This window comes from Falco biarmicus, chromosome Z, assembly GCF_023638135.1.
Source record: "Falco biarmicus isolate bFalBia1 chromosome Z, bFalBia1.pri, whole genome shotgun sequence".
Taxonomy (NCBI): Eukaryota; Metazoa; Chordata; class Aves; order Falconiformes; family Falconidae; genus Falco; species Falco biarmicus.
The window spans coordinates 70,571,329-70,595,890 of NC_079311.1; the positions used below are offsets into that span (position 1 = coordinate 70,571,329).

The following is a 24,562-nucleotide window of genomic DNA, read 5'->3' on the forward strand; positions in this document are numbered from 1 at the left end:
CACCTCACACAGCGCTATCCCTCTGCCTCTACTTGCCTATCCCTTCCGAACAGTCTGTAGCCATCCATTGCAGCACTCAGTCATGCGAGCTACCCCACCGTGTTTCTGTGTCTGCATAAACAGTTTTCATGGCTCTGTGTCAGTGCTTGTGGGGACACTTGATGATGGCTGCCTCTTGCTGATGGTGATCATGGTGTTTTGGAAACTTACAGGACAAAGTATGCTTTGACAGTAGCTGAGCAAAAAGCATTCCAAGATGGGAGATTTACTATGGTTAGGAGCTGGCACCGAATGGCAGACTCAAAAACATCTGAGATCAAGCAGAACATTTCCATTTAATTGTGATCTCCAGAATTACTTTGGTCAGTACAACTGCTTAAACATATCAACATAAGGCTCAATTTTCATTACAATAAAGCATTCACATGAAAACACTTTAAGCAGCATAACAGTATTTGACAAAACATCCTCCAAATATCTGTATAGAATTATTTCGATAAACAGTGTTTCTGGAACAGGATCTAACCCTTACAACATAAAACACCAAACTCCTTTTCGTTAGTGGTTAACAGCTGGTTTTGGTCATGTGTGTGCCACTAAAACTCTAGGAACAAATGATTTTCAAGGGGTTTAAGGCCAGGATATGGTTCTGTATAACCTATACTTTTAAATGAAGATTCTGCTTCCGTGGTTTTGTACATTTATTTGATGGAGTATCAGACTACACAGTCATAAAATTCTATTTACTATTTAAAGTAAAATGATAAATGTTATGCAAAAATACCTTTATTACACCAGTGATGCTTTAACTAAAGTGAATATTAAGACTATTAATCAGGGGTTGAAAGTTTTAGGCCCCGATACTGAAAGCACTTCTATACATCCTTAACTTTACATGTAAGGAGGCAGCAAAGGGACTACTCTGATGGGCGATGTTAAATGTGTGCCTAAGTGTGTGCAGACTGTGGGCCAAAGTACTCGGAGAGGCGCAGATGTGTTATACAGAGAAACATTCTCAGCACATAAATAAAATCTGGCTTTTTTAATATGTACATATACTGAAAAGTAATATTCTGAACTGAAAGGATGTGTTTTCTTTTTCTGTTTTAATAGCGCATATATTCCCATTTCACTCAGAAAGTGCTTATGTATGCTCGGCTAGAGAATTACCTCATCAGCTGTGACTCTAGCATGAACAAATCTGAACCAAGAACGTCTTATCAGCAGGCAATACTAGGGGAGGAGAAGGCTGGCAATTGTTTCTATATACCTTGTATTAATAAAAGACCTTCTCATAGAGAAGAATAGACTTTTAAATACTTTCAATCCTGATATATATACAACGGTAAAAATTCACATTTTCATGCTTTAGTGAGACACTTTAAAATCCTGCCCCAGGCAGCTCTCAGAGTAGCTATGTCCAGTTCCTAGCAGCTGCCTCACGTTCAGCTTTAGTACCAGAAGCTTAAACTCTTGATAGCTGAGCAACCATGGGAAGAGAAAACACAGTTCTACCAGATTTGGGAAGGGAAAGAAAGAAAAAAAGAAAGTGATGGGTCTTTCTATTTCCAGAGGCCAAGGAGCTCTCCTGTGTCCCAGAACAAGACAAAGCAATTTATGTTCCCAGCCCCACTAGACTTTCCTCATACCGTTTCTGATGGCAGGGCCCCAGTGCAGCGTCGGTTCCACACAGTCCTCAGTAGTCTTAAAAGAAACGTACCCATCACATGGCAAGAGAAAAATAGCCCTTTGGAGCACAGCTGAACCCCTCTCCCCTTGAATAGGCAGAACACCTATCTATTGCACCAGTTTTTCCAATGTACCAGGAAGTATCCCCAGGGTTGATGCCTTTCATGGCCATCTATATACACTTCTCTGACAAATTCAGTGTCTCTGTGGGAAAGGTGACCTGCAGAGGGCTGCCCTTGGATGCAGAGGTGGTCCCGCCACCAGACCTGATTTCATTCACCAGGAAGACGTTCTCAGAGTCCTGCCCCTGCGAAGAGTCTGAAGTCTCCGAGCTGCGCAGTGTCCTTACGGAGGTGGTGTCGGACTGAGCCAAGCTGGCACTGGGGCCTGGAAGCAGCACACGGCCCTTGATGCTGCTTTCGCTTAACTCGGGAGGATAGAGCAGCGTTTGAGAGGTGCTGCTGATCTCCCGCAGCTCACGGGAGATGAAGGAGGGTGACTGGCTTGACATGGCAGAGGAGGTCCTGCGGCCGTCCACGCAGTTGAAATTGCCCCCTGAGTGCTGCCTTCGAGCCCCTCCGATGCGGCAGAAGAGGCATTTGATCTTCTCGATGGCTTTGCTGAGCACAGTCTTGCGAAGGAGGATGTAGACCCATGGGTCCAAAATGGGATTCACCGAGGCAATGCGGATGGCTTGCAGGTCAGGGTTCTGCCCCACATCCTTCACCGATTCCGGCTGGTACAGCTGGTTCACAAAGACACGGACCTGCCCAAGGAGATGGGGGATAAGAAACACAATTACATCAGCAGATGTTTACATTTCAAACCAGAGATCTAGATTTGCTACTGCAAGCTATGACAAGAAAAGAGGCCGGCAAAGCCATGCATCTCAGATTGGCAGCCCTGAGTTTATTTTTGGAAACAGCAAAAAAACCCAGAATCTGCTGTAAATTGGCCTTCTTTGTTACAGATAGGAAAGGAACGGCTCTTTCTTTCTCCTTCCCCTCATAATGAATCCTTGAACCTCCAACTTTTGGCTGATATTTTTAAAAATTCCTTTTTTCCTGATAGAACTCGGAAGCAAAGACGTAGACCTACATCCTGATACCCTAAGCCTTAGGCCACCCTGACTGAGAAGACCTGGACAATCAGTTTCTCTAGTGAAGGTTAATAATTGTTTGTTTAGAAACAAACTGAAACACAGGTTATAATCCAAGTATACCAGGCTTTGGAAACAAGTCCAGAGCTGTCAATTCCCAAGTTTAGAAATGCATTTTCCTGGCACCTGTCCTTACTGGAATTGTTTGTATACCCTCAACTACTTGCTTGCTGCAGGATAGTTTGGAAAACCAGAATTATTATTTAAAAACAAACAAACAAACAAAAAAAACCAAACCCCCCAAAAAAGGAAAAGTCCCGCAGCTAGGAGATTTTTAACAGGTCAGTGATGAGATTGCAGCACTGGACTGGAGTGCTTTGCTCTCCTACATGAGCCAGCATTTTGGTTCTACTTACAAAAGCATAAAAATATTCATGAAGTGGTCAAGAATTTAAGATGTTGAAGCTGCTCCATGAAGTAACTATTTAATTAGCAATTTTAGTTTATTATGCATAAAATGTAACACTAAAGGATCCTGTCTTCTACACAGAAATGTCTTCTCCAGCTTCTTCCTTTGAATCCAAAAAAAAAGCAGTAACCTAGGCCATCTCCTGGTTTAGAAGCGCTTTTGTAAATACAGCTGTGAGTAAGGCATAGCCCAATTCTTTGATGTAATTTTTTTCCAGTGTCAGTAAGGAGGATGGAATCATATGTTTGTTATGTTGATCAGTCTCAAACAGCTGTTCCCCGTTTTAGCAAGACCCACATGGCATCCAATTATAGGGAGGCCTAGGAAAGCCACTGAACAGAATTGATAATGGAAGATGCTGTTTTCTTCAGATTCCTTAAGGTAACTGAAAATAAATCCCTTAATTAAGGGATCTTCTTATCTGATGCAGTAAAAATCTAGTAGCAAAATAATGAGGATTTTAAAATCTCGTCTGACTTCTGAAATGAATTGTCTCGCCATGCTAGGAGGTTACAGACAAGAAGGCAAATGAGCATCTAAATAGTTGAGCCAAACAGCCCTCTTAAGTCATTTTTATTAGAAGTTCCACACGTGAAGCTGTCCAAGTCTGGCGAAAAATTTTACAATTCTGTTTGTTTGGAGAAATTTTCCTGCAGCAGGGCAATGTGATGGCATTTGGCTTGCCAGAATCCAGAGGCTGAGCGTGCTCCAAAGCTATCAATGAACTACATTGAAATGATGCAGAGTCCCTCTCTGGAAGAACTATACATACAGCCTCTCTCTACCTGACTGTCAGAGACGACTGCCTACGTTTTCTTTCTCAGCACTTTTCTGTAGGTTTACAGGTAACAAAACCTGCCCACGGAATTCAAAACATGGGAAAGCCTTGAATTTATGCAGCAAGATAATGATCCAGGTTTTATTCTCGGTTGCTTTCCTGATGATTTCTAACATCGTGGATGAACACCATGGATGCCTTTCTGACAACTAATTTACTGACCTTATTTTTCTCTTAAGCGAAATGTGCAAACCGAGTACTTCAAAGAGCATTCCTATGCGTGTGGAACTTATTTTTATGGGTTTTTCTTTTATAAATCTTTACTTGCTTCAAGGATTTCTGTTACTTGCTTTGTATCAGCCTCCTGCCTGATGTCCCTCACTACGTGACTCCACGTGTCACTGCCTGCGCCAGTTCTTTAATTAGGCCCCTCCAGAGGCCAAAATTTTTAAACACCTCCAGCGCGGCGGGTACCCACCGATTGCACCCACCCGCCACGGCGGCCCGGGGGGTCGCGGCGAGCCCCGCCCGTCCCGAGGCGCCATCCCGCAGCGCTCCGCCAGGTGGCGCAGGCGCCCCGCAGCCGCCACCGCCCGCCGGGGCGGCCACTCGTGGGAGGGGTCGGGCGCCGCGGGTCCCTGTGCCCGCCCGCGCAAGGCAGGGTCGCTACGCACCACCCCGGCGCTGAGCCCGAGACGCGCCGTCCAGCGTCCCCGGACCTGGGAGGCTGAAAAATAAAGCTGGCGCGACCCGTCGCCTGGCGTCGGTGGACATCTGTTCGCCTGAGTGTTGGCGTGAGGTATCTTTCCCTTCCACAGTGAAAAAAGGTCACATGTACGAACATACAAAGGTCAAATATAGAAGCCGACAAAGGTCAGCTTTCCCCGGGGTATCATCCTGTGCCACGCCGACGTCTCTTCCCAAAGGCTCCTGTTCTCCCTCAGCGCCGAGGCTTCCCCACGCAGGGCAGCAGCGCAGGTGCCTGACCCGCACCGCTGCACAGGCAGGTGCCCCGAGAGCCACGAGTTCAAAGGACAAGGTGGAGGGAGGGGTGGCCTTCTAGCAGCTCGTGGAACTACATACAGTCATTACCGGGAGGATTAGAGGTGTGACAGGGAGGGGTATTTGCTGATAAACTCACTCAGAGCGCAAAACCAGCAGGCACACTTTGAAAATAGCTGGAGTACACAGTCCAATTTTGGAGACATGACTTTTTTTTTTTTTTTTTCTTTTAAACTTGGAGCTATTGTTACACCTCAGTGATTTAATAGCAGGATTGTTCTTTTGATAAGCAGCATATGAAATTGAGGTACCTATTTCACCTTTCTCTGTCTACCTGGCAAGCTTCATGGGAAGACAAAAGCGTCTAAGTGCTAACTCTGTGGCTGAAAAGGACAATCACTAATTGTACAGTGAAGCTTGCTTTATGTTATTTCTGTCCTCTTTATTTCCTTGTGACAGATAGGAGGCACATATAGGTTAAAGATTCACAAACCAGACATATTTAGTGAAAACTCTCAACTGTACTTAACTGTTTCTACTTCCCAGAAAGGTCCCATGTCTTTCATTAGAAGCCCCCCCCCGAATGTCAAATGCCTTTATTAATTTGGACCTGTTGCTGGAATTGACTACATCTTAATCACAGTGAAGTAAAACTTAATCTGTGTTGGAATGTCAGTTTTATAATTTCTTCACCTACTGGTGAAACAGCATTTCCTAATGCATCATCTACAAGAACGGCAAGAGATGTATCCTGTTTTGGCTATGAGTCTTCTGCTGCAGGAGTTAGCATGATAAAGGGTATTGCCTTGCACCTTAAGTGCCAAGTTAAGTGGCACCCGCCACAGAATTAGCTAATCTGATGCTTGAAATTGAGCAATTTAAGATCCTAATTAAAGAAAGAAGCAAACTAGAAAAATTTCAAATGTCAAAAGAATGTGTTTTGTATATTAGCTTTTTAGCTGTAGAATTCAGGCAAAGTACCTTCAAAGTACTAGCAGTTTGTTTGCAATTGTGTTAAGAAGCACATAGCTCCAAGGTATGTTGAGTCTATGCTCAAGTGATAGGTACCTGTAGGATCAGTCCCGCATGCTGCTTGCTGCTTTTCCTTTTTACTAACTACAGATGCAAATCATGATTTCTAATCCTATGAAGTACTATGAAGTGACTTGTACAGTTACAGTCACGCTGGTAATTGTCTTCATAGCTTCTACCTGCCCTCAAAATCTCCCCACATACTGACAGGATAAATTTAAAAACTGTATGGTAGTAAGCAGGAACAGGTTTTTCAGCTCTACAAGCCAGTAACCTTTGCCCTTCAAGGCCTTGGTGTCTGCTTGGTGTCCACTCCATTGCTCAAAAATTACGTCTGCTACATCACTGCTGGCTGCAGACAATGCCCGATACTTAAAGAGAAAAGTCAAAACCAACCAAGCCAAAAGAAAATCCAAACTTCTAGCTCTATTAAATATTAAGTTGGAAAGTCCTGATTATTTTGTGCAATCAACCAGATGTACACCCTGAAACACTGTATTATATTTTCCACTTTACCGTAATTTAACAACAATGTGCAGTGGTCAGGATCAGAAAATGATCATGCACTTTAAAATCACAAGACTATCTGACAGGCTGCTGGAGTGAATTACAGACTTTGAGTAGTGTGTGCCTACTTATGCTTGAAAGAGCTAGTTGTTGTGTTTCTTTTAAAAGGCTGGATAAAAATTCCTACTCTATTCTTGACAAAATGCCTCCTAATATAACTTATTCCCTAATTTTAACTCTATCCAATTCTATTTCCTAAAAACTCACAGTATTTTAAAAGATAAGATAACCGGTGTGGACTGCAGACAAGAGTCAGCATATAATTTAGGTATCTTACTTAACTTTTAAATTTTTGTCTGATTCTTCTTCATGTCCTTCACATCACTTTCCGCTTATTGAGAACACATCAGGTTATATCAAAAGTTTCCTTTCACTGATGTTTTTCATTCAAGTTTTTTGATCAGCCTTCAGTTCTGTCAAGTTCATTCGGTATTCTGCACAATCCCCCATCATTTTGTTACAGCACTTGTCAGTGTAAAATTTTGCTGATTTTATGAATAAATCATTAAGACACTAAACAATCCTACTTGTAAACTGAGTGCTGAGGCATCTCGTTATTAAAAACTGCTGTTGTCTGTGACTCAGCTTGCTGTTCTTTAAACACATTTTAAATCAAGACAAGCCTTTGGTTATTATTTCAGGGCCATTTAATATTTAAAGACATTAATATTTTTTTGTCAAACCCTAATAAATGTAGGCTTCCAGACTGCCTCTGTCTGCTGTTTTATTATGTTGTGAAAGTGTTCATTCTGAAATGTTAGAGGTTTAAGTCTCTCTTTCAGAAGTTGCTTTGCTTTGACTGAAGTGATGGTTTATTCAGCTGAAATCATCAGTAGGTAGTCAGCTCGTCAGAAAACTTAAGTCACAAAGCACCCTCTGAGCCTGATTTGTGTATCTGAATCATGCCACCACCACCACCACCTTACCACTTGCATGTTCTTGATGACTGTCAGGCTGCCCTGTTACAGACAAGCTTGATGAGGGCCCCCTAGAACTCCTCCAAAGTCCGTGTTAGTGATTTATTTGTCTCTGCTGCTGGCTCTTTCTAGGGATTTATAGCATAAAGATGTTGCTTCTCTGAGTTTCTCCCTCGGTTCTTAACCTCAGTCTATATAATCAGAGGTCTTAATACAGTGGCATACACTGCAGTACATCATGGCACAAAGCAGCATGTACGGTCCCGCAGGGGGAGGCAAATGATTTATAAAGCTGTATAACAATGAAGAAATTCAACCACACTGATGATGAGTGTATTTGTTTGTTAGGGATTTTTTTAAGAAAGCTTACTTTTTCTCTTAGTCATCCCTCTAAGTGAAGTGGCAGTCTCTTACCTCATTTTAGATACGGAAAAATGTGCTGCCTTAGCAGGGAAAATCTAACTTTCATGAACACTCCCGAGGTAACTTGTGCCCTTGTAAGTAGTGAAATCAAGGTCTGAGAGAGCTACACAACATCAGCACCTGCACTTTCACATACCTTCTGCTATATACAAGTTTTTCAATAGCTACTGTTTAAGTAATAAACCTTTCGCCGCACCCAGGTTCATTAGTTTTAATTGTCAACAATCCTCCAGTTCCCTTTCTGGTAACCCCTCCCTCTTGATTCTTGATTCCTCCCCCCCCACTCCCCGTTTGGTTTTTTTGGGTTTGGTTTTTTTTTTTTTTTTTTGTTGGGATTTTTTTTTTTTTGTATATTCTGTAAAAGACTGCCCAGGTCCAAATGTATATGAACAATTTCATTCTGCATTTTATATTCAGACTTCTCAGCCTTCTAGAAGCTCCTTCACAGGATAAGGTTTGTCTTCTTTCTGAAACTGCTGAAGTCCACCACGTTACGTACATCCAACACTGTGTTCATTTCCTAGAAGGTACTCTCTGCACTTACTAGCATCTCTTGAAAAGGCAATACTGTTCTTTTGTAAAGTAGCTGATTTAATACTAGATTAATCAAATTATGTACTGATAACCCACAGTACTGTCAGGGTTTTGGCCACTGCATGACCTGATGCCTCCCAGGTCCCTGATTCGGCAAGCCAGCCTACCCCTGCAGCTCCCAGAGCTGGACCGCAGGGCAGGTTGTGCACTCCATTGAACACATGTGCACCTCCCAGACACCCTGCATGCAGCTGTGACAGCACCTCTCCTCTTCCTTCAGATGTCAAGCAATGAACGCTTGGCATCGTGCTGGTCATGCCACGGCACAACACAAAATGACAGCGCTGAAGGATGGGAGAGGGCCTTCGGCGACAGCTGGGGTGCTGGTGCTCCAGCACAGCCACACTTCACTGGCTCCAGTTTATGTAAGTAATGCGGCAAAACTGGCCCAACCCTTGTGATTACAGCACCTCTGAAGCAGGGGGACGGACTCGCTGACATCTCAAGTCCTGTTCACACGTACTTCTGCAAACTTCCTCACCATGGTACCCACTATTTGTTTTGCATCCCCAGCTGGCCAGCTGTATTTTGCACATGTTGTAGCCCCTCTGCAACAGGGGTATCACCCTACGGAGCATAAACCCCCTTAAAACAATCCTCCTAAAACCACTTTCTGTCTGACAACCACTGCTTGGCTCCCTTCGCTGTGTTTTGGAAGGTGGCGAATAAGGCGAGCCAGCTATTTGTTTAACGTCTCCAAGCCAGAGGAGAGAAGTTTGCCAAGCCTTATTATGGTGGGCGGCAAGCAAGAACTGAGCCTCCAGCTCACGGGTTGGGTTTTTTTTGTCTTCCTTGGAGATAAGGTGGAGGAAGAGAAATAAGTGGATCCTGCACGTTCAATGTAATGACACTAATTGTATCAGCCATTTCAGAAAATTAGCAAATGGTTTGTGGTAATGTTGACATTTCGGTATGACCTCTAGGTTTACGAGGGCCAGGTTCCTCCAACTCCCATTTAACTGGGCATCACACCAACACATGGTTCCACGGAGTTTACTCCTCCCACAGCGGGAAGCTGCTGTGGGGATGTCTGCGAGATCTACCCCAGAGATGGTGGGTGGATCCCTCAGGAGGGGAAGCTCAGCTCAGGTCTGGCGTGTGAAGCACTCTGCGTGCTGCTCACGTAAAGTGAACAGAGCTCTGTCCTCCTTCTGTGCACCAAGGACCACTGTACCCTTCAGCAACAGTGTGCACACTTTTAAAACACAATAAACATGCAGAAATGCAGACCAGACCCAAACCTCACTCATCACAAATTAATTTTGGGAGTGAACTTTAAAGTGCCTTTAGCTCTCTGTAAGATTTTTTTTGCTGTGTGGATTCCAGTCCAACAGTGGAAAAATTACTGAGAATTTTTGGCGCTGTATTTTAACCAACCAAAGGAGCCCAGGACGTGGGATACGCACGTTTCTTTACTTGTGAATACAGATCCACACAACTTTGTCTCACCATGCATGTATGCTAACAGCCTCTAAGTTACTGTAACAGTTTGCAGCACCAGCTGAACAGGACTCTGCCCTACAAGCACAGACTAGGAGCAGAAAAGGCTCAGTGGTGCGGGTGATCAAAAAGAAGGGTTGCACAACGTTACTCACCACCAGAGGAATGGAGCAGATGACCACCACCAGGGAAGTGGCAATGAGAAGAATAACCATCTGGATCTCTGCTCCAGCCATTCGGCGGAAGCTCCGGCGTCTGCGAAAGTCAGATAAACGGCTGGAGGTGGTGTCTGTCCCCAAGGATGTGCGTCGCATGAACTGGCGGTGCATACGAATGAGGGCTACACACACCAGGATGTTGCAGATCACGGTGACCATGATAAGGAAGGAGCTGAAGCCAGCATACATGTAGGAATATGCTGCATGGGTGGCCTCCTTCGCTCGCCAGTCTATGAAGCACCAGGTGTAAGGGTACTGCAAGGTAGATTTGCCGAGCCCCATGCTGGGGAGGGCGCAGAACAGCACGTTGGAAGCATAGATGGCAAACAGCGTGAGCCCTGCCAGCTTCTTGTCTACATAATGGTTGTAGAAATAGGCATGGTTGATGGCCAGGTACCTTTCTATAGACATGGCACAGATAATGCTGAGGCCAGAGAGTCCAAAGAAGAGGAGGATGAAGGAGCTGTACTCACACAGCGCTGGTCCTCCTGGCCAGCGGTTCTGCAGGTAAGTGGCAATAGTGACCGGACTCACCAGGCAAGTCCCCAAGAGATCGGTGACCGCCAGCCCGCACACCAGCGTGTAGAAAGTGGTCTCCTTCTGCTCCTTCCTGGACTTGCAGAGCACCACGATAGCTATGAGGTTGCCCACCACGCCGAAGATGAACATAATGGTGGGGATGGTGGGGGGCTTCCCGCCCTCGGCCCCACTGGCGGTCCCGTTGGCGGAGCTGTTCGCAGGTGGCATGATGGTGGGGTTGAAGGACATGATGCCCACGCTGCCGCTGCGGAGTCAAGCAAAGGCAAGAGCGGGTCCGCAAAGGAAACGCGGAGTAGGGAAGGGGGCGGGTAGCCTAGCGTGGAAATAAAAATTCAAATGAGGGGGAAGTTAAAAAAAAAAATAAAACCTGTGCGTTTTAGTTAAAAAAAGAAGTCCTAAAAAGGACCCGAAGCGGGGTGCCGTCCGGCAGCGGGCGGGGAGCGGCGCTGCCTCTCCCCGCGCAGAGCGCGGCGCTGCGTCCGGCCGGCAGCGGCAGCGGCAGCGGGAGCGGCAGCGGGAGCGGGGCGGCCCGAGCGCGGAGCCGAGCGCGGCGCAGCCGGTCACCGCCCGGCGCACGGGCGCCGGGGAGGGCTCAGCGCGGCGCTGGGGCGGCCCTGGGCGAGCGGGCGGCGGCGCCAGGTGCCCGCGGGGGCGGCGCGGGAAGGTGCCGGAGCGCGGTGCCCGCCGCTCATCCCCTCCGGCCGGCCGCGGGCGGTGCGGTGCGGGGCGCGGGCGCCGTCTAACTCCCCGCGGCGCTCCCGCCGAGTTTCGCCGCGGAGGGCGGGGGCGGCGCGTGCAGCCCCGCCGCTCCTCCCCGCCCCCTCGCCCCATTGGCCGCGCCGCGGAGGGCAGGTTGCGCGGGGCCGGGCGCGGGCACCTCCGCCCGGGGCTGCCGCCGGGGAGGGGAGGGGAGGGGGGGGGGCAGCGGGAGGGGCGGGGGCGTGCGGGGACCGGCGGCACCTGCCCACTCGCTGGCCACTCGGTAGCGACAGACGGCAGCGGGAGCCGCGCTCGCCTTCCCCGCACGGGCAGCGCGGCGGGCGGGCGCCCTGCGGGAGCCGCGTTTGCCGGGCGGCCCCGCCACGGTCGAGCGCGCAGCGCCGGGGGGGCCGGGCCCCGCGCACGGCGGCGCTCGCGGGGGCTGGCGGCTGGCGCGGCGGCGGCGGCCGGGCCGTGCGTGGCGGAGGCGGGCGCAGGTGCAGCAGGGCGGTGCGCGGCCGCTCGGCGTCCGGCGGCCCCGGCGGTGCCCCCGCGGCTGCGGCCCCCGAGCGCGGGGCGGCGTGCGTCGCCACGTGCCGAGGGCCCGTGCTGTGGCGAGTGTGCGACAGCCGTGCGTGAATCGGAAGGGACTTGCCGGCAAAGTCTCACCACGACGGCTGGGTCTGCGGCGGGGCTGGCGGAGGGACAGCGGGCGCTTTTTCCCGGGCGGTAGCTGTCACCCGTGCGGCGGTGGCGGCGGTGGCGGCGATGGGGTCCCTCGTCCATAAACACGTGCAAACCCTGCCGCCGCCACAGGTACACGCGTGGGAGTTTGTGCTGGGGGGTCAGGGGTGAAGCATCACGCCGCCGTGACGGGTCGGACAGCGGGTCCCGCCGCCCTGACGCCCTGTGCTGTGCGTTAGGTGACGGCAGCTGCTACAAAGGACGCAAAACCTGCGCCCTGAAGCATGGCATCAGTGTGCTTTAGAGGAACCTCTTCTCTGATGTCAAAGCAACATGTAGTATAGAAGCCCGATCTTCTATACCCTCACCGTCCTCCCCCCTCTCTCTTTTAAGCCTGTGGCAGCGATACCTGAGGCCTTACTAGCGGTTGGTAAAGTCACAGCAATAGGATATACTGGCAGCAAAAGCACTGACAGAACAAAATGTATGAGAGAGCAAGCATGTACTGTGGAAAAGAGAATGACGAGTGAATTTTCAATGCTGTATGAACAGACGTGAAGAAAAAAGTGACTTTATTTGATCAGCTTTTCAGTGTATTCTTACTTTGAAAATTAAAATTCAGTTTTAGAAAAAATGGTTTTGAAACAGTGCACATAGAGGCAAAGAAATGGCAGTAGTGGTGGCGGTGTGGTCTCAGAGAAAATTAACTTTTTTAATTTTTTTTTTTTTTTAATGGTTGGCTGGTATTGACAGTTCTTTATCTTTTACAGAATTGGGAAATCGTTCCGTCACCAGCACAAAGCTTCACGTGGGAATAGGGGTAGCTGAATTAGGTTTGCGTAATTGTCGGAAGCAAATTATAAGCACTTCAAAATACTTTCAAAAGAAGGCACAGCACAAAGGTGGTTTTTTCTTACCTTTAAACAGTTTTTCCAGCAGTTCCAGGAAACCTGACCCAGGTCCAGAGCCAGCCCTGAATTCAGCGGTGTGGTTGCACTTGCTTTCTCAACAGTCCTCCTTTCCTACACTGAGGCTTTGGTGCTCTGGTACTAGAGGCCCTAATGTGGGATTAAGTTAAGACAGGTGAAGCAGTCATTACTAGGATGGGAAAAGAATTACCTTGCTTCCCTGAAGTGATGCAAAGGTTTTTAATGTCTTAGGGCAGAGGAAGTTATTTGCTGCCTTTTTTTTTCTCATTTTTTTTCTTACCTGTAGATCCAGTCTTACCATTTCGGCCATCTCGTAACAGACTGTGTGTCTTCAGAAGCCTCAGTCTATCGTTCGGGGTGCTCAGGTCCTTCTGTGCATACATATACATGTCTGTGTATGTGAAGCAGTGAATGCTGTTTTTCATTCTGTAAGATGCAATGGATGCATCTAAAAAGCTAATTAAAAATGCAGGGAGGCCAGGAAAATCAATGAAGAAGGAAAAAAGTACAGTTTTGAATGTAAGGATAGTAAGATGAGTTTTGTAAACCAGTGTTAGTTCTTTAATTAGAGAATATGACAGAAGTCAGTCTCAGAATTGTGGGACAGGTTGCATGTGAGGTTACTGTATCTACCCGTTGTGTAAAACTTTTAGGGTTATTAGTAACTTCTGGGAGTTTTCCTTTGAAGGCTTCTAGTCAAGATGAAAAGCATAATCACACAAAAGCCTTAGTCTTCAGAGCAAAAGAGAGACTTTAAAGTGGAACTGAAATACTGAAGAAATTCCACTTGCAACATGAATAGTCACGCTGTCATAGCGGAAATGTCACAGATCCTAGCATTGAGTAACCACCAAAGAACTTCTCTTTGTGTGAAAACTGCTTAGGTGAGAAGTCAAAATACAAAGAAAAAATGACAACTTTGGAGTGATAATCATGTATGGAAAAAAATAATCAGTTCATTTTAAAAATACTAGATTAGAAAACATGGACACTGAAAACAATTGAGATAAACTTCTTGCCTCAAAGTGAATGTTTTCTGATTTTAATGTTGTTAGAAGATTAATTCTGAAATACATGAGTCAGCTACTATTTTGATAGCTTGATTAGTTGAGCTGTATAACTAACTGTGGTCATATTTCTAGGTTGGTGAAAGATTTAAATTAAAATACTTGACTTTTTTTTTTTTTTTTTTTTTTTTTTCTTCTGTGGTGTGGTAAGAGGCTCGTATTTATTCAGCATGTCTCAGCAGCCACGTGATATCCCTTGTAAAGCTCCTTTAGCCAGCTGCCGGTTCCGAAACTGTACCTGCATTGCTCAGGGCCAGCTGGAATATAGACAAATAAACTACACAGAGGTCTCCTTGCTGTATGTAACTGCAATTTTAATAGCAAAATGCCCATGTAGGCATATGAATTGATGGATGTTTTCTGGAGGTGCTTCTACAGGAGCTATGTGTTTGGTGGGCTGTAGAAGTGGATACAGAGCCAACTCGGGAAATTTTGGACTGCTGTTAATGTGCTGCACGTCTGAAAAAACTTACTACGTGTTAAACTCCCATTAAATATCTGAAGCTCAGTAACATTCTTGACTTACTCAACAGTTTGTCAGCCTGTCTGCTTTGATGGGAAATTTGGCTGTGGGAAAACTTTCTTGATGCTTTTTTGTTGCTTCATTTTTGTTCAGCTGTCATGCTTTTGACACATAAAAGTTTTTCAGGAAAAAAAAACCCAACCATTAGATTAAAGTCTGTATGCCAGAATACAATCATTATTAATAGAGAATGGAAACAGACTGAACTAGGTGTTACATAATAGTATTTCTTTAATTAACCATTAGAAAAGAAAAAAATACAACAGGAGTAGGTTGCAAAAATGTTTAAAAGGAAGTGGGGAATTCTGTAATGTAACTTGAATAGAAATAGCATTGTAAGTAGATAAAAAAAAATATATTTTAAACCACGTAATATTTTCCTGCCCACATATTTTCCTATAAAATCATCACAGATTGTAACAGTATTAAATTTATTTTAGGAGTTCTGATTATTACTAGTATGACTGGTAACATTACTAGGATTTCTGGCACATTTCTGTTGTGGCACCTGATAAAGATTGTTGCTGAATGGGGGATTTCCCTGGGTGGGGGAATTCTCTGGGGAGTGAGAGCAGTGCTCAGGTCCCCTTGCCCTTCTTTTGCTGCATTACTTTCTAGGAGAGAGCTGCAAAACTGCCACTGCCAGGGGATCTCAGGGTGTGCTGGCGTGCAAGGCACCTCTGCACTCCAGTAGGACACTACTGTGCCAAAAAAACACAGGTCTATAATTTACTCCACTGTCATGTGCTGCTGAAGTTTGGGGCTTTTTGCCTGTTTAAATGATGCTGATAATCTTTATAGTACACTGAATGACCCTTTTCCTCTGTAATAACATTTGTCACTGTATAGCGATTTTAATGCAGTTATGAAGTCTGCATTAACAGTTAAAATACTTTTTTTGTTTTTCAATCCATTTCTTTGGAACAGTATAGATTAAGTTAGCTTCTTTCTCAGCTGTCGCTTATACCATTTTTTCTGAATCTTTCTGTTTTTTTTTTAAGTTTGGCAGTTCATTCTTGCATTGCAGAGGCCAACAGCATAAAAGGGAAGTTCATAGAAGAGCACTAATAATTAGCTGTCCCAACTATTTACTTATTTTAGAGTCCTTAAAGTAATTGTAGCTATTTCAGGTCATACCTGTTGAATTACAAATAGGCAGCTAAGTCAGACCTTACGTAGAAAAAAAACTAAATGAGTTAAAATTAAATTAAAATGAAAATGAAAGTTTAATTAAATTGAAAATTAAAATTTAATTAAAATTAAATAAAAATGAATTAAATTCCTCTTGGGCACAAACTGTGTCATCTTTACTGAAGTAAACTAATATATTTTTGGAACACGTGCTGGATTGGTTTTACAGGGAACTTCAGAGTATACTTTGTAAATATTACTAATTGGAAATTTTTGTGTTGTTTTAGCTTTCCGCAGTCAGCTGTGTGTGGTGGGCCATTTTGTTGTGACAAGGTATGGCAAATGATGGCTGTGGTGGAAGCAGAAACAAGCCAGCATTGCCCTGGAAGCAGTTCTCTGGCTGGTCTTACTCAAGCCTCGCTGTTCTATAGCTTTTCCGTGAAAGATCTGAAGACTGAAGGCTCTTCCCAAGGATCCTGACTGTAATTCTGTGATGGTATCTGTGTGCCAGAAATTTTAACAAAGTGGCAGGCTTTCTTCTGTTTTTTATTGAGGTGTGATAAGGGGACCTGGGAGTGTGTTAAACAGCTATACTCTGTATCTTTGAAGAAAGAACTGAAGCTGTGCATTTCTGTTTGAAAGCTGAAACTTTTATCAGGTGTTGAAAGCAGTGTACGAAAGGCACCTGTGATGAAATTGCTGGACTGGTGATTTTTGCAGCCAGATTAAGTCACGGAAGTCACTTAACTCATGATATGATTTTGTAGGATTCCTTTTTATATTGTTATACTTGGCTTTGTTGGTTGGCGGTTTGGTTGTTTTTTTTTTTCTTTTTTTTTTTTTCCCCAACACCTCCTTGTAAAATAAACTGAAGTTTCTCTAGAAAATTTACTGCCTCTGTATAAATTATGTTACCTGTTTATATCGTGGTGAAGCACTGCAAGATTTTCAGTAATTTTGAAGTGAAATTTGTTTTCTTCAAGTTACCTGGACCATCTTTGGAAAGAGGGCAGAATCCTTTGTAGCACATGCTGGGGCTGTATGCTACCTTTGCAGCATGAAGGCTGGCTTGGGCATGTGATTTGAGGCTAGATATAAGTTATGATCAGCCGAAAGTTTAATAGAAGTTTCTTCTTGTACCGTCCTGCCCACTATGGGGCTGGGTTTCAAAGTGTTTCCAGCTGTCAGGGTGGATTAACAATTAGTAGTGCAGTGCAATGGGTCGTTTATTGGCTGGTGGAAGAAGTCTCTTAATAAATGCTGAGGCTGGGTTCTTTGGGAAAGATTTTTCCTTTTTATAAATGCTTGCTATGGCAAGTATTCAGAAAGTTTTTGTACACTATGTAACTACTGTATGTAATCAAATCTTGCATTTGGGGAGCTATATCACTTTAAGTCTTGAATTCTGGGAGATTCCAGGAGCAAGAAAAAGAATACAAAGTAACAAGGATACTGGATACTATCTGTAAATCAGCAGCTTAGGTCTTAGGAAAATCTACTTAAGCTTGTTGAAAAAAGGCTAATTTTGTGGGAATGACTTGTGCATTAGGTGATGAGTCAGTTACCTTTCACTAAGAGGACACTGGCTGCAAAATCGTTGGAATAAACGCCAGCTTTTAGGAAGCCTGCAGCAAATGACAAAACTGTATTTGCAGCTGAGTGCTTTTGGGAAGGTCTGCAAGAAGTTTTTAAGGAAAAGTTTTCCTGCCTGTAAATTCTCTGCTGTTCCAGCAGAGGGTAGTTTGTCCTCTGGGAAGCTAGGTGTATTGAAGGAATGATCAGGAAAGGTAATTTGATGATTCCCATTTCCTTTTATTTGAGATAGGGCAATAACAACAGGCTGACCTCATCAAATTAACAAATGCTGAAACATACTGTTAGGCTACGGTATGTTCTTAGGCTGGAACTGGAAAAGGCAGCCAAATTCAACAGTACTCCCATTTCTGTCCTGCTACCAAGCGCTTCATTTGCCCTTCAAGAATTAATGCAGTTTGCTTAGACTGAGGAGAGTTGCATTATCAGCCTGATGCTTGAGAGCTACTTGACTTCATTTGTCACCTAGTAAAGTAGATACAACATGAAACATTTTTTTGTGGCAAATGCTTAGAATCACTCCAGTTGAAGAGTATACAGCTTGTTTATAGTTGCTTAAAAATTGTTTTGAGATCTCTACTAATGCAATTGTGCCTGGTTTTAGCTCTTCAGGGCAAGGCTGTCTTAGCTGTGGTAGTTGAGAATGCACACCACTTGAAGCCTGGTGGAAGGTTGGAAGTGGTGCTGCGAGTGCTGGTATCTATCACCCTTCCTTCTGCCACTGTACCTGCTGCTACAGCAGCTGATGTTAAAGAGAATATGTTTGTGGATTGTCATGACAGAACCCGCCTGCATCTGCTCTCTGCTATACCGATAGTGTGTGGTGACTAGGGGGATGCTCTTTCTGAGTTCTCCTCCAGTACCTTGTTGTAAATCAGTCGTCAGGGAGCAGTACTGCCAGTCATGTGCCTGTGGCTGTCAGTCCTGAAGTGCAGAGACGCTCTTCTGATGTGAGAACATGTGGGAGTGCAATGACCACAGGACCTTTGGAAGGATGGCAGAAGGGATGTGCGGATCCACAGCTGTTCTGTTGCCATTGTTCAGTGAAGCTCTATTACTCAGAACTTGTTTCCATTCAAAGCAGCATTTCAGCTCCTCATGGATATTAGGCTTTTTACCTCATTTCTAGAAAGAGTAGTCTGATCCAGTGATCATGGAAAGAAAGGGCATGGCGTGTGCTGAGAACCCCACGAGGGAAACTAGATATGGGTCTATACTTCAGGCCCATTTGGACCTCTGTGGATCTGGCAGCTGGCATGTGAAACTTTCAACACAGCCACTGTTAAACCACCTAACTGAGTAGTAAGTAACAGCAACTAATACATATAATTTTATTCATTTTAGTCAGAAGTCTTAATATAATCAGTACTACACTGCATATTTTAATTTTGAACATCCGTATTATTTGCTCTGGGGGTTGGAAAAACCCCCAGAAAACAGTACTCCTTTATGAAACCTGTGAATATGGTTAGTGTCAATCATGTCCATGGAAATGTTTCCATGGTTAGTTTGATCTTGGCATTACTATCACTCGGAGTTTTCTCTGTGGTGCATGGATCTTCTTTAACTTTTTTTTTTCCCAATATATGTCTGAGCCAGGTAGTCCTGTAAGTCAAATCTAGCCATATCACCCTGTGTTACAGCCTTTCTCCCCCTCTTCAAATTTTGAATTTACTTTCAGAAATGATACATTATTGCTTTCTATTTATTGGAAAAAAACCCCAGACTACATCAGGGATGAATAATGTATCTAAATTCTTTATTTTTGAGCAATACGTGTTTAAGCAATTACCTTGATGCCATTTTTAAACTCATATTCTACATGATCGAAGGAATACTGAAAAGCTTTTATATGGATCAGTAGAAGATTTATGTCACACTCTCCACTGATTATACGAGAAGCCTAGGCAATTAATCTCTTAAGGCAGGCACTTTGGTTAGGTGTCTCACTATATGTGGGATGATTCCAGGCCTGAGTACTATCCAAGATTGCTGTTGTCTAAACATGAGATGGACAAAGGAAGGTGGAGGAACCCAGGGCAGCTTTTCCAAAGTCACACAAAGGGTCACTGCAAGAATTGTTACTTGCCCATCCCCTGCATTGATCCTGTTGCCTTCCAAAGTGGAAGTAGCTTTATCTGGAGGAGACAGATCAATTTGCAGTGGATGTAATATATTTAGTATGAACTTTACACCGTTTCACTAGTAAGCAGTTTGCAAAGGGCTAAGGTCTGATTGATTGAGACTGTAAGCTTGTTACAGATGTAGAATGTATGTGTTAGCAATTAATATAATTTAATTAGGCATAACTAAACTTTGAACCACTGCATTCTGTAATAAACAGTTCACCATTTATTAAAGTTATGTATTAGCTTAGTATTATTTTTGACCAGTTTGTAAGTGAATCTTCATATGTACGTCTGGTACTTATATATCCTATCCATATTTTATAACATCTGGCTGTGGTAGAGTGGCAGATTGGAACAAAAATGAACTTACTCTTTAGAAATGTAGGTAGATAATAGTTTTAAATATCATACAAACTGAATGCCTGATACTGTTTTCTTCACCAGCTGGTAAGCCTCCCACTGTCAAAAAGGCATTCAGTGTGTTTGACATTAAGGGTGGGGGAATGTTTGTGTAATTATAAATGTTAGACTTGCAAACACGCCTTTTGATTGCAACAGCCTGGACTTCCACATGTCAACAGGAATCGTAACTTTTCACAAGACAAACCTTGGTTTATGTACCTTGGCATTGTTGCTGGTCTTTTCTATATAATTTCAGTGTGTATTTTGCTAAATTGTAGCTGAATTTTACATGTGTGCACATTTCAGATGAGACATGTAGATAATGTAAGTAATCTTGACTAAACATTCAGTTGCTACAGCTACTGTATGCAGCTGTAACAGTTTTGGTATTGTGATGAAAGCTCAAATCACACTGAGTATGAGTAATTAACCTGTGATCATGCAGGCTTGTGATATCTTGTGCAGTGCTGCTGAGCCTAATATTAATTTTAGAACGGTTGTTGGTTGCTGAGGTCTGAACATTTTCAAGGAACTCTACAATGATTCTTTCCTAGTTCTGTAGCTTGAAAAAACTTAAAGTGCTCTACAGTGCTTCACAGGTGGTCAGTTGTTGTTGTTCTGTGGTTTTATTTGGTTCCAGCTGGAAGAATTATTTAAGAACTTGAGGATGGATTTTGGAAGCAGAGTGGCTGCAGTCCTTGCCTAATCTGAGGAGGAAGAGAGAAAGAAGACTGAAGCGGCCACCATGTCATGTGAAGGATTGTACTTTAGGAGTGTTTGTTTTAGTGCAGTTAGTGAAGTGTCTGTGTACTTCCCATCTTTTCTTCGATAAAATGACTTTCACACGCATGATGTGTTTTGTAATCCTGGAAATGATCGGGCAGTTCTCAGAGAAATGGTAGCTCAGCATGTATCAAGTTTTGTACCAAGTATTTCTGTGCTGCGGGAGACTCCTTGAGACATGCTGACAAGAAAGAAAAAGGAAAACAGTGCTAAGGAGCCGTGTTTCTTGTTGGACTATAATGGCCTATGGAAATCTCAAAGGTTTATGCTATCTTATTTATAATTTCTTCCTGCATGTATATCTGTAATATGCTCGTTGCAGTAATGCTTCAGCCGCACCTACCCGAACAGGTGCAAGTATAGCAGTGCTGTGGGACACCCTCTCTGACATCTCAGATCTGGAAGGAATGTGTGTGATATATCACTCCATTCATGGACATGTATGCCATGTGGAAAGCATTCCTGCATAATGCCCTGATGCATATTAATTAGACAAGTGAAATACTCATGTGATGTAAATCAGATCATTTCTTGGAAGTGTACTGATTCTTATCACACTGAGAATGTAACCCAGTATCCCTAATTAGGGGAAATTACAATCTGTGTTACAAATAATCTAAAATAATTTTATATATGTTCAGGGAGAGAGATACACATAGAATGTTTTAATGATTAATGGTTAATCATGTTAATTTTATTAGTGTGATGAGAGAAGGGATATTATCTGTATAGCTGTGGAAAGATGGCAGCTTTCAAGAAGATAGCTGGTGTGGCATACAATTTGTGGGAGGTTTGGTGATAAGACTGGAAATTATGGAAGAGAGGAACACAACAGAGCATATGGAGAAGCAGAGTTGGAGACTTGTTTTGTAGGTGCACTTCTTTTCCTCCGAACTTCGCAGTTTGTACGTCAAGTTTTCTTGACTCCATTTCCTTGTGACTTACTGTTGAATTACAGAAGTGCTCTCGGCCTGGGCTTCTCACTCTTAAACTCTACTGCCTGGTGTCCACCCAGAATGGTGATTCCACCCAAGTCATCAATGTATTTTTCCCCGCTCTGGCAGCAGCACCTTGCATCTTGATCTCTTCCCTGACTTGCTGGACACCACACTCACAAAGAAAAGCACAAGCTGCTGCAGCCTGGAGCTCTGCAGCACCTGGGTGCTCGGTGCTGGTGAACTGACATCGTTCAGACTAGCTGCTTAGGCAGCCCCTATGAAAAGGAGAGTTGTATGGCAAATCCCAGCAAGCTGAATGGAGAGCTGCCTGGGAGAGATCTTGACAAGAACGTCGGGCGGGGGAGTGCCTTAGGCGGTGTCATTGTCTGGGACTGGGATACCATAGTCTCCTTCAGCGCAGGATCCCTTTCCTGAAATTAGCCATATAGCCTTTTTTGTTCAAAAACTCTTACTGTTCTGTTCCTTGCCTGCCACTCCCAACGCATATTATGCACTAGCTCAGCAGTTAAAAGGCAGCAGGCTTGTGCTTGGTTCCTTCCTCTGCCTGAGGGAGCTCTAATCAGTGTCTCCTATCTTCCAGGAAAGTATCCTGGCTATAAAATACTCTAGATGGGATGTTTGCAGTGTCTCCTTTGGAAGGTGTTTTGCTTTGCGTGGAATAATTAAATATTAATTGGGAGTGCAGAAGAAGATCCGTTTATGGATTAGCTCACACATCTGGGAGTAGAGAGGCAGAAGTTTTAAGCCCTAGCTCCAGGGAATGCTTGTCATTAGTCCTGCTGTCTGTCTTCATCCTGCTTTTCTGAGGATGTCCTTGATTAGGGTGTCACAGCTGAGGGAAGCAGAGGAATGTGGAAATATCCATAGATATGAACAGAAGTGAAACTGATTAAAATTAAGATGGTACCAGAGATGTCAGCTATCTTGAGCAATAGCAGCTGAGTGTGCTGATGTTTGGGGTTAATCATCATCAGTGATGATGAGTATCTAATTTTGGACCTTAAGCACCAAATCAAGCATCTAAGTCCTGCCTGTAGTATACTTACCATCTAAGCATGCATATCAATGCTGAAAATGTAAGGTATTTTTAAAGTCCTGCATAATCTGTTGTGCTGCCATCACTGCTTTGATCCCTTTTGTGTTGTATCTGTTCTTCTTTGTGTCTCCTATTTTCATGGGTTCCCATTGTTGCCACTTATTCTTGAAAGAATGTCTCAGTTCCTTTTTGCTAAATTCCATGTCTAACGTTGCTTCTGCAAATGTTACATCATGTATCTGTTCAAAGCTGATTATCTTACCAGTAGTTCCTGTAGGTTGTTTTTGGCTGTGATCACTGCCTTATTGGGGTGCTTTCTGATAGCATATAACCAAATTGACTAATATATGACGATGGTAGTATCAATGTTCTTTCTGCTTGCTTTTTGTTTCCTACAGGAATGAATTGATCTATTTTGTCTGAATTAATATCCTAGGATTTGCTGATTATTTTACTGAGTAGTCATTGGTAGTCACCTTTTGAGAGACTAATAGCTCACCCAGTATCTTACACAAATGTATAAATGATCCACACCAGTCACATTTTGATCAGTGATCTGAACTCTTCCAATGGTTTGGAACTGTGAAGATTATAGGACTTTATTCTGTTTCTTTAATAATAATTATGAGCATCAAGAAAATAATATTTCTTTTTTCAGTTCTACTACTGGTTCAGAAGAAACTGTGATGATAATTGTATTTTCAAGCTGTAATCTGATACAATTTTAGTTGTAATGTACTCAGCATATAGTAGTGACTTCAGTCGAAAATTGGATGTGGAAGTTAGCGTTCTACTGCAAACCGCATTCTTTAGCAGAATCCAGAAATAGTCAAGAAGGCTAAACAGGTGATGGTGGTTGGCTCTCACTGTCACAAGACTTTGCTAATAAACAGTGTGCTTGGTAAGACTCTCCCAGTAGTTAGGGAAACCCCAGTAAACCCAGAAATTTCTGTAAAAATATGTGTGACTGCTGTAAATGTCTAATATCTAGAAATTGTTACTAGAAAATCTAATGTTGTAGATACCAAATTTTGGAGTAGTTCCTATTCAGGAAACTTAAATGTCAGAGACATCTGTAGTGAACAGTGTTTTGAGAAAGTGTGTCTGTTGCTGTAGGACCTTACTGGCAGTTGTAAGCATTGTGTTTTGTCTGGGAATAAGAAGAGAATGTGTTAGAGCAATACCTCATCTTTTATGAACTATAAAACCTGGTCTAGAGTCCATTATAAAAGTAACCAGAAACCTGTTTAGATGTCTGAAATACCACAGCATGGCAGATTAATGGGTATTTTAGTGATACTGAGAACTGTGGTATTTGTTTTAGTAGACTAGCATGAACTTTTCAAAACACTAGCTGATTTATCTGGAGTACACACAGATATTAAATATCATCCATTTTAAAGAAAATGGATCATCGTGCTATTTCAAGAATGCCAGCAGAGGTAGTTTTGACTATATGTTTTCCCATTGATTTAAGAGCATGATGGATTTTCGTTCAGCCCCCAACATACATTATCTAGCCCTTTTATCTGTGCAGAGACAGAATAAGAAGCACTTATTCTTGTAATACTTGTGTGAAATGTTTGCAGTGATATTTCATTTTTTTCTGTGTGCTGCATTAAGCCAATGATAGTAAGTATAATGTATGGTTTTCATTCAGACTGATGTACTCAGTCTCTGTGCTCAAGCTGTTTAGCATTGCAGTGATTTTGGATATCATAATTCAAAACTGAATTAACTGCTTCCACATTTTTTTTTTACTCTGCAGCTCCCAGATTATTTAGTATTAATGAGAAAATCTGATTCCCTTTGTGAATTTACTGGTACAATGTAAAGTAGTTGTGGTGCTGGTCTTAGGG

At 43.6% G+C, this 24,562-nt stretch overlaps 1 protein-coding gene across 1 annotated transcript; it reads right to left on the reverse strand.

Annotated features, from left to right (window-relative positions):
* Positions 1-316: 316 nt before the first annotated feature.
* Positions 317-11,172, reverse strand: PTGER4 (prostaglandin E receptor 4). The gene is made up of 2 exons (XM_056325326.1): positions 10,166-11,172; positions 317-2,455 (listed from the first exon to the last, which is right to left on the reverse strand). Exons 1-2 carry the CDS (start codon positions 10,994-10,996, stop codon positions 1,862-1,864), a joined length of 1,425 nt encoding a protein of 474 aa, XP_056181301.1. The 5' UTR covers positions 10,997-11,172; the 3' UTR covers positions 317-1,861.
* Between the last annotated feature and the right edge of the window lie 13,390 nt (positions 11,173-24,562).

What these genes read in the sequence shown, in the direction of transcription:
- PTGER4 (XM_056325326.1), bottom strand. Translation starts at nt 10,996, where the DNA reads ATGTCCTTCAACCCCACCATCATGCCACCTGCGAACAGCTCCGCCAAC. An exon ending in TCTGCTCCATTCCTCTGGTG is followed by an intron (nt 2,456 to 10,165) that starts GTGAGTAACGTT and finishes CTCCTTGGGCAG; the next exon opens with GTCCGTGTCTTTGTGAACCA.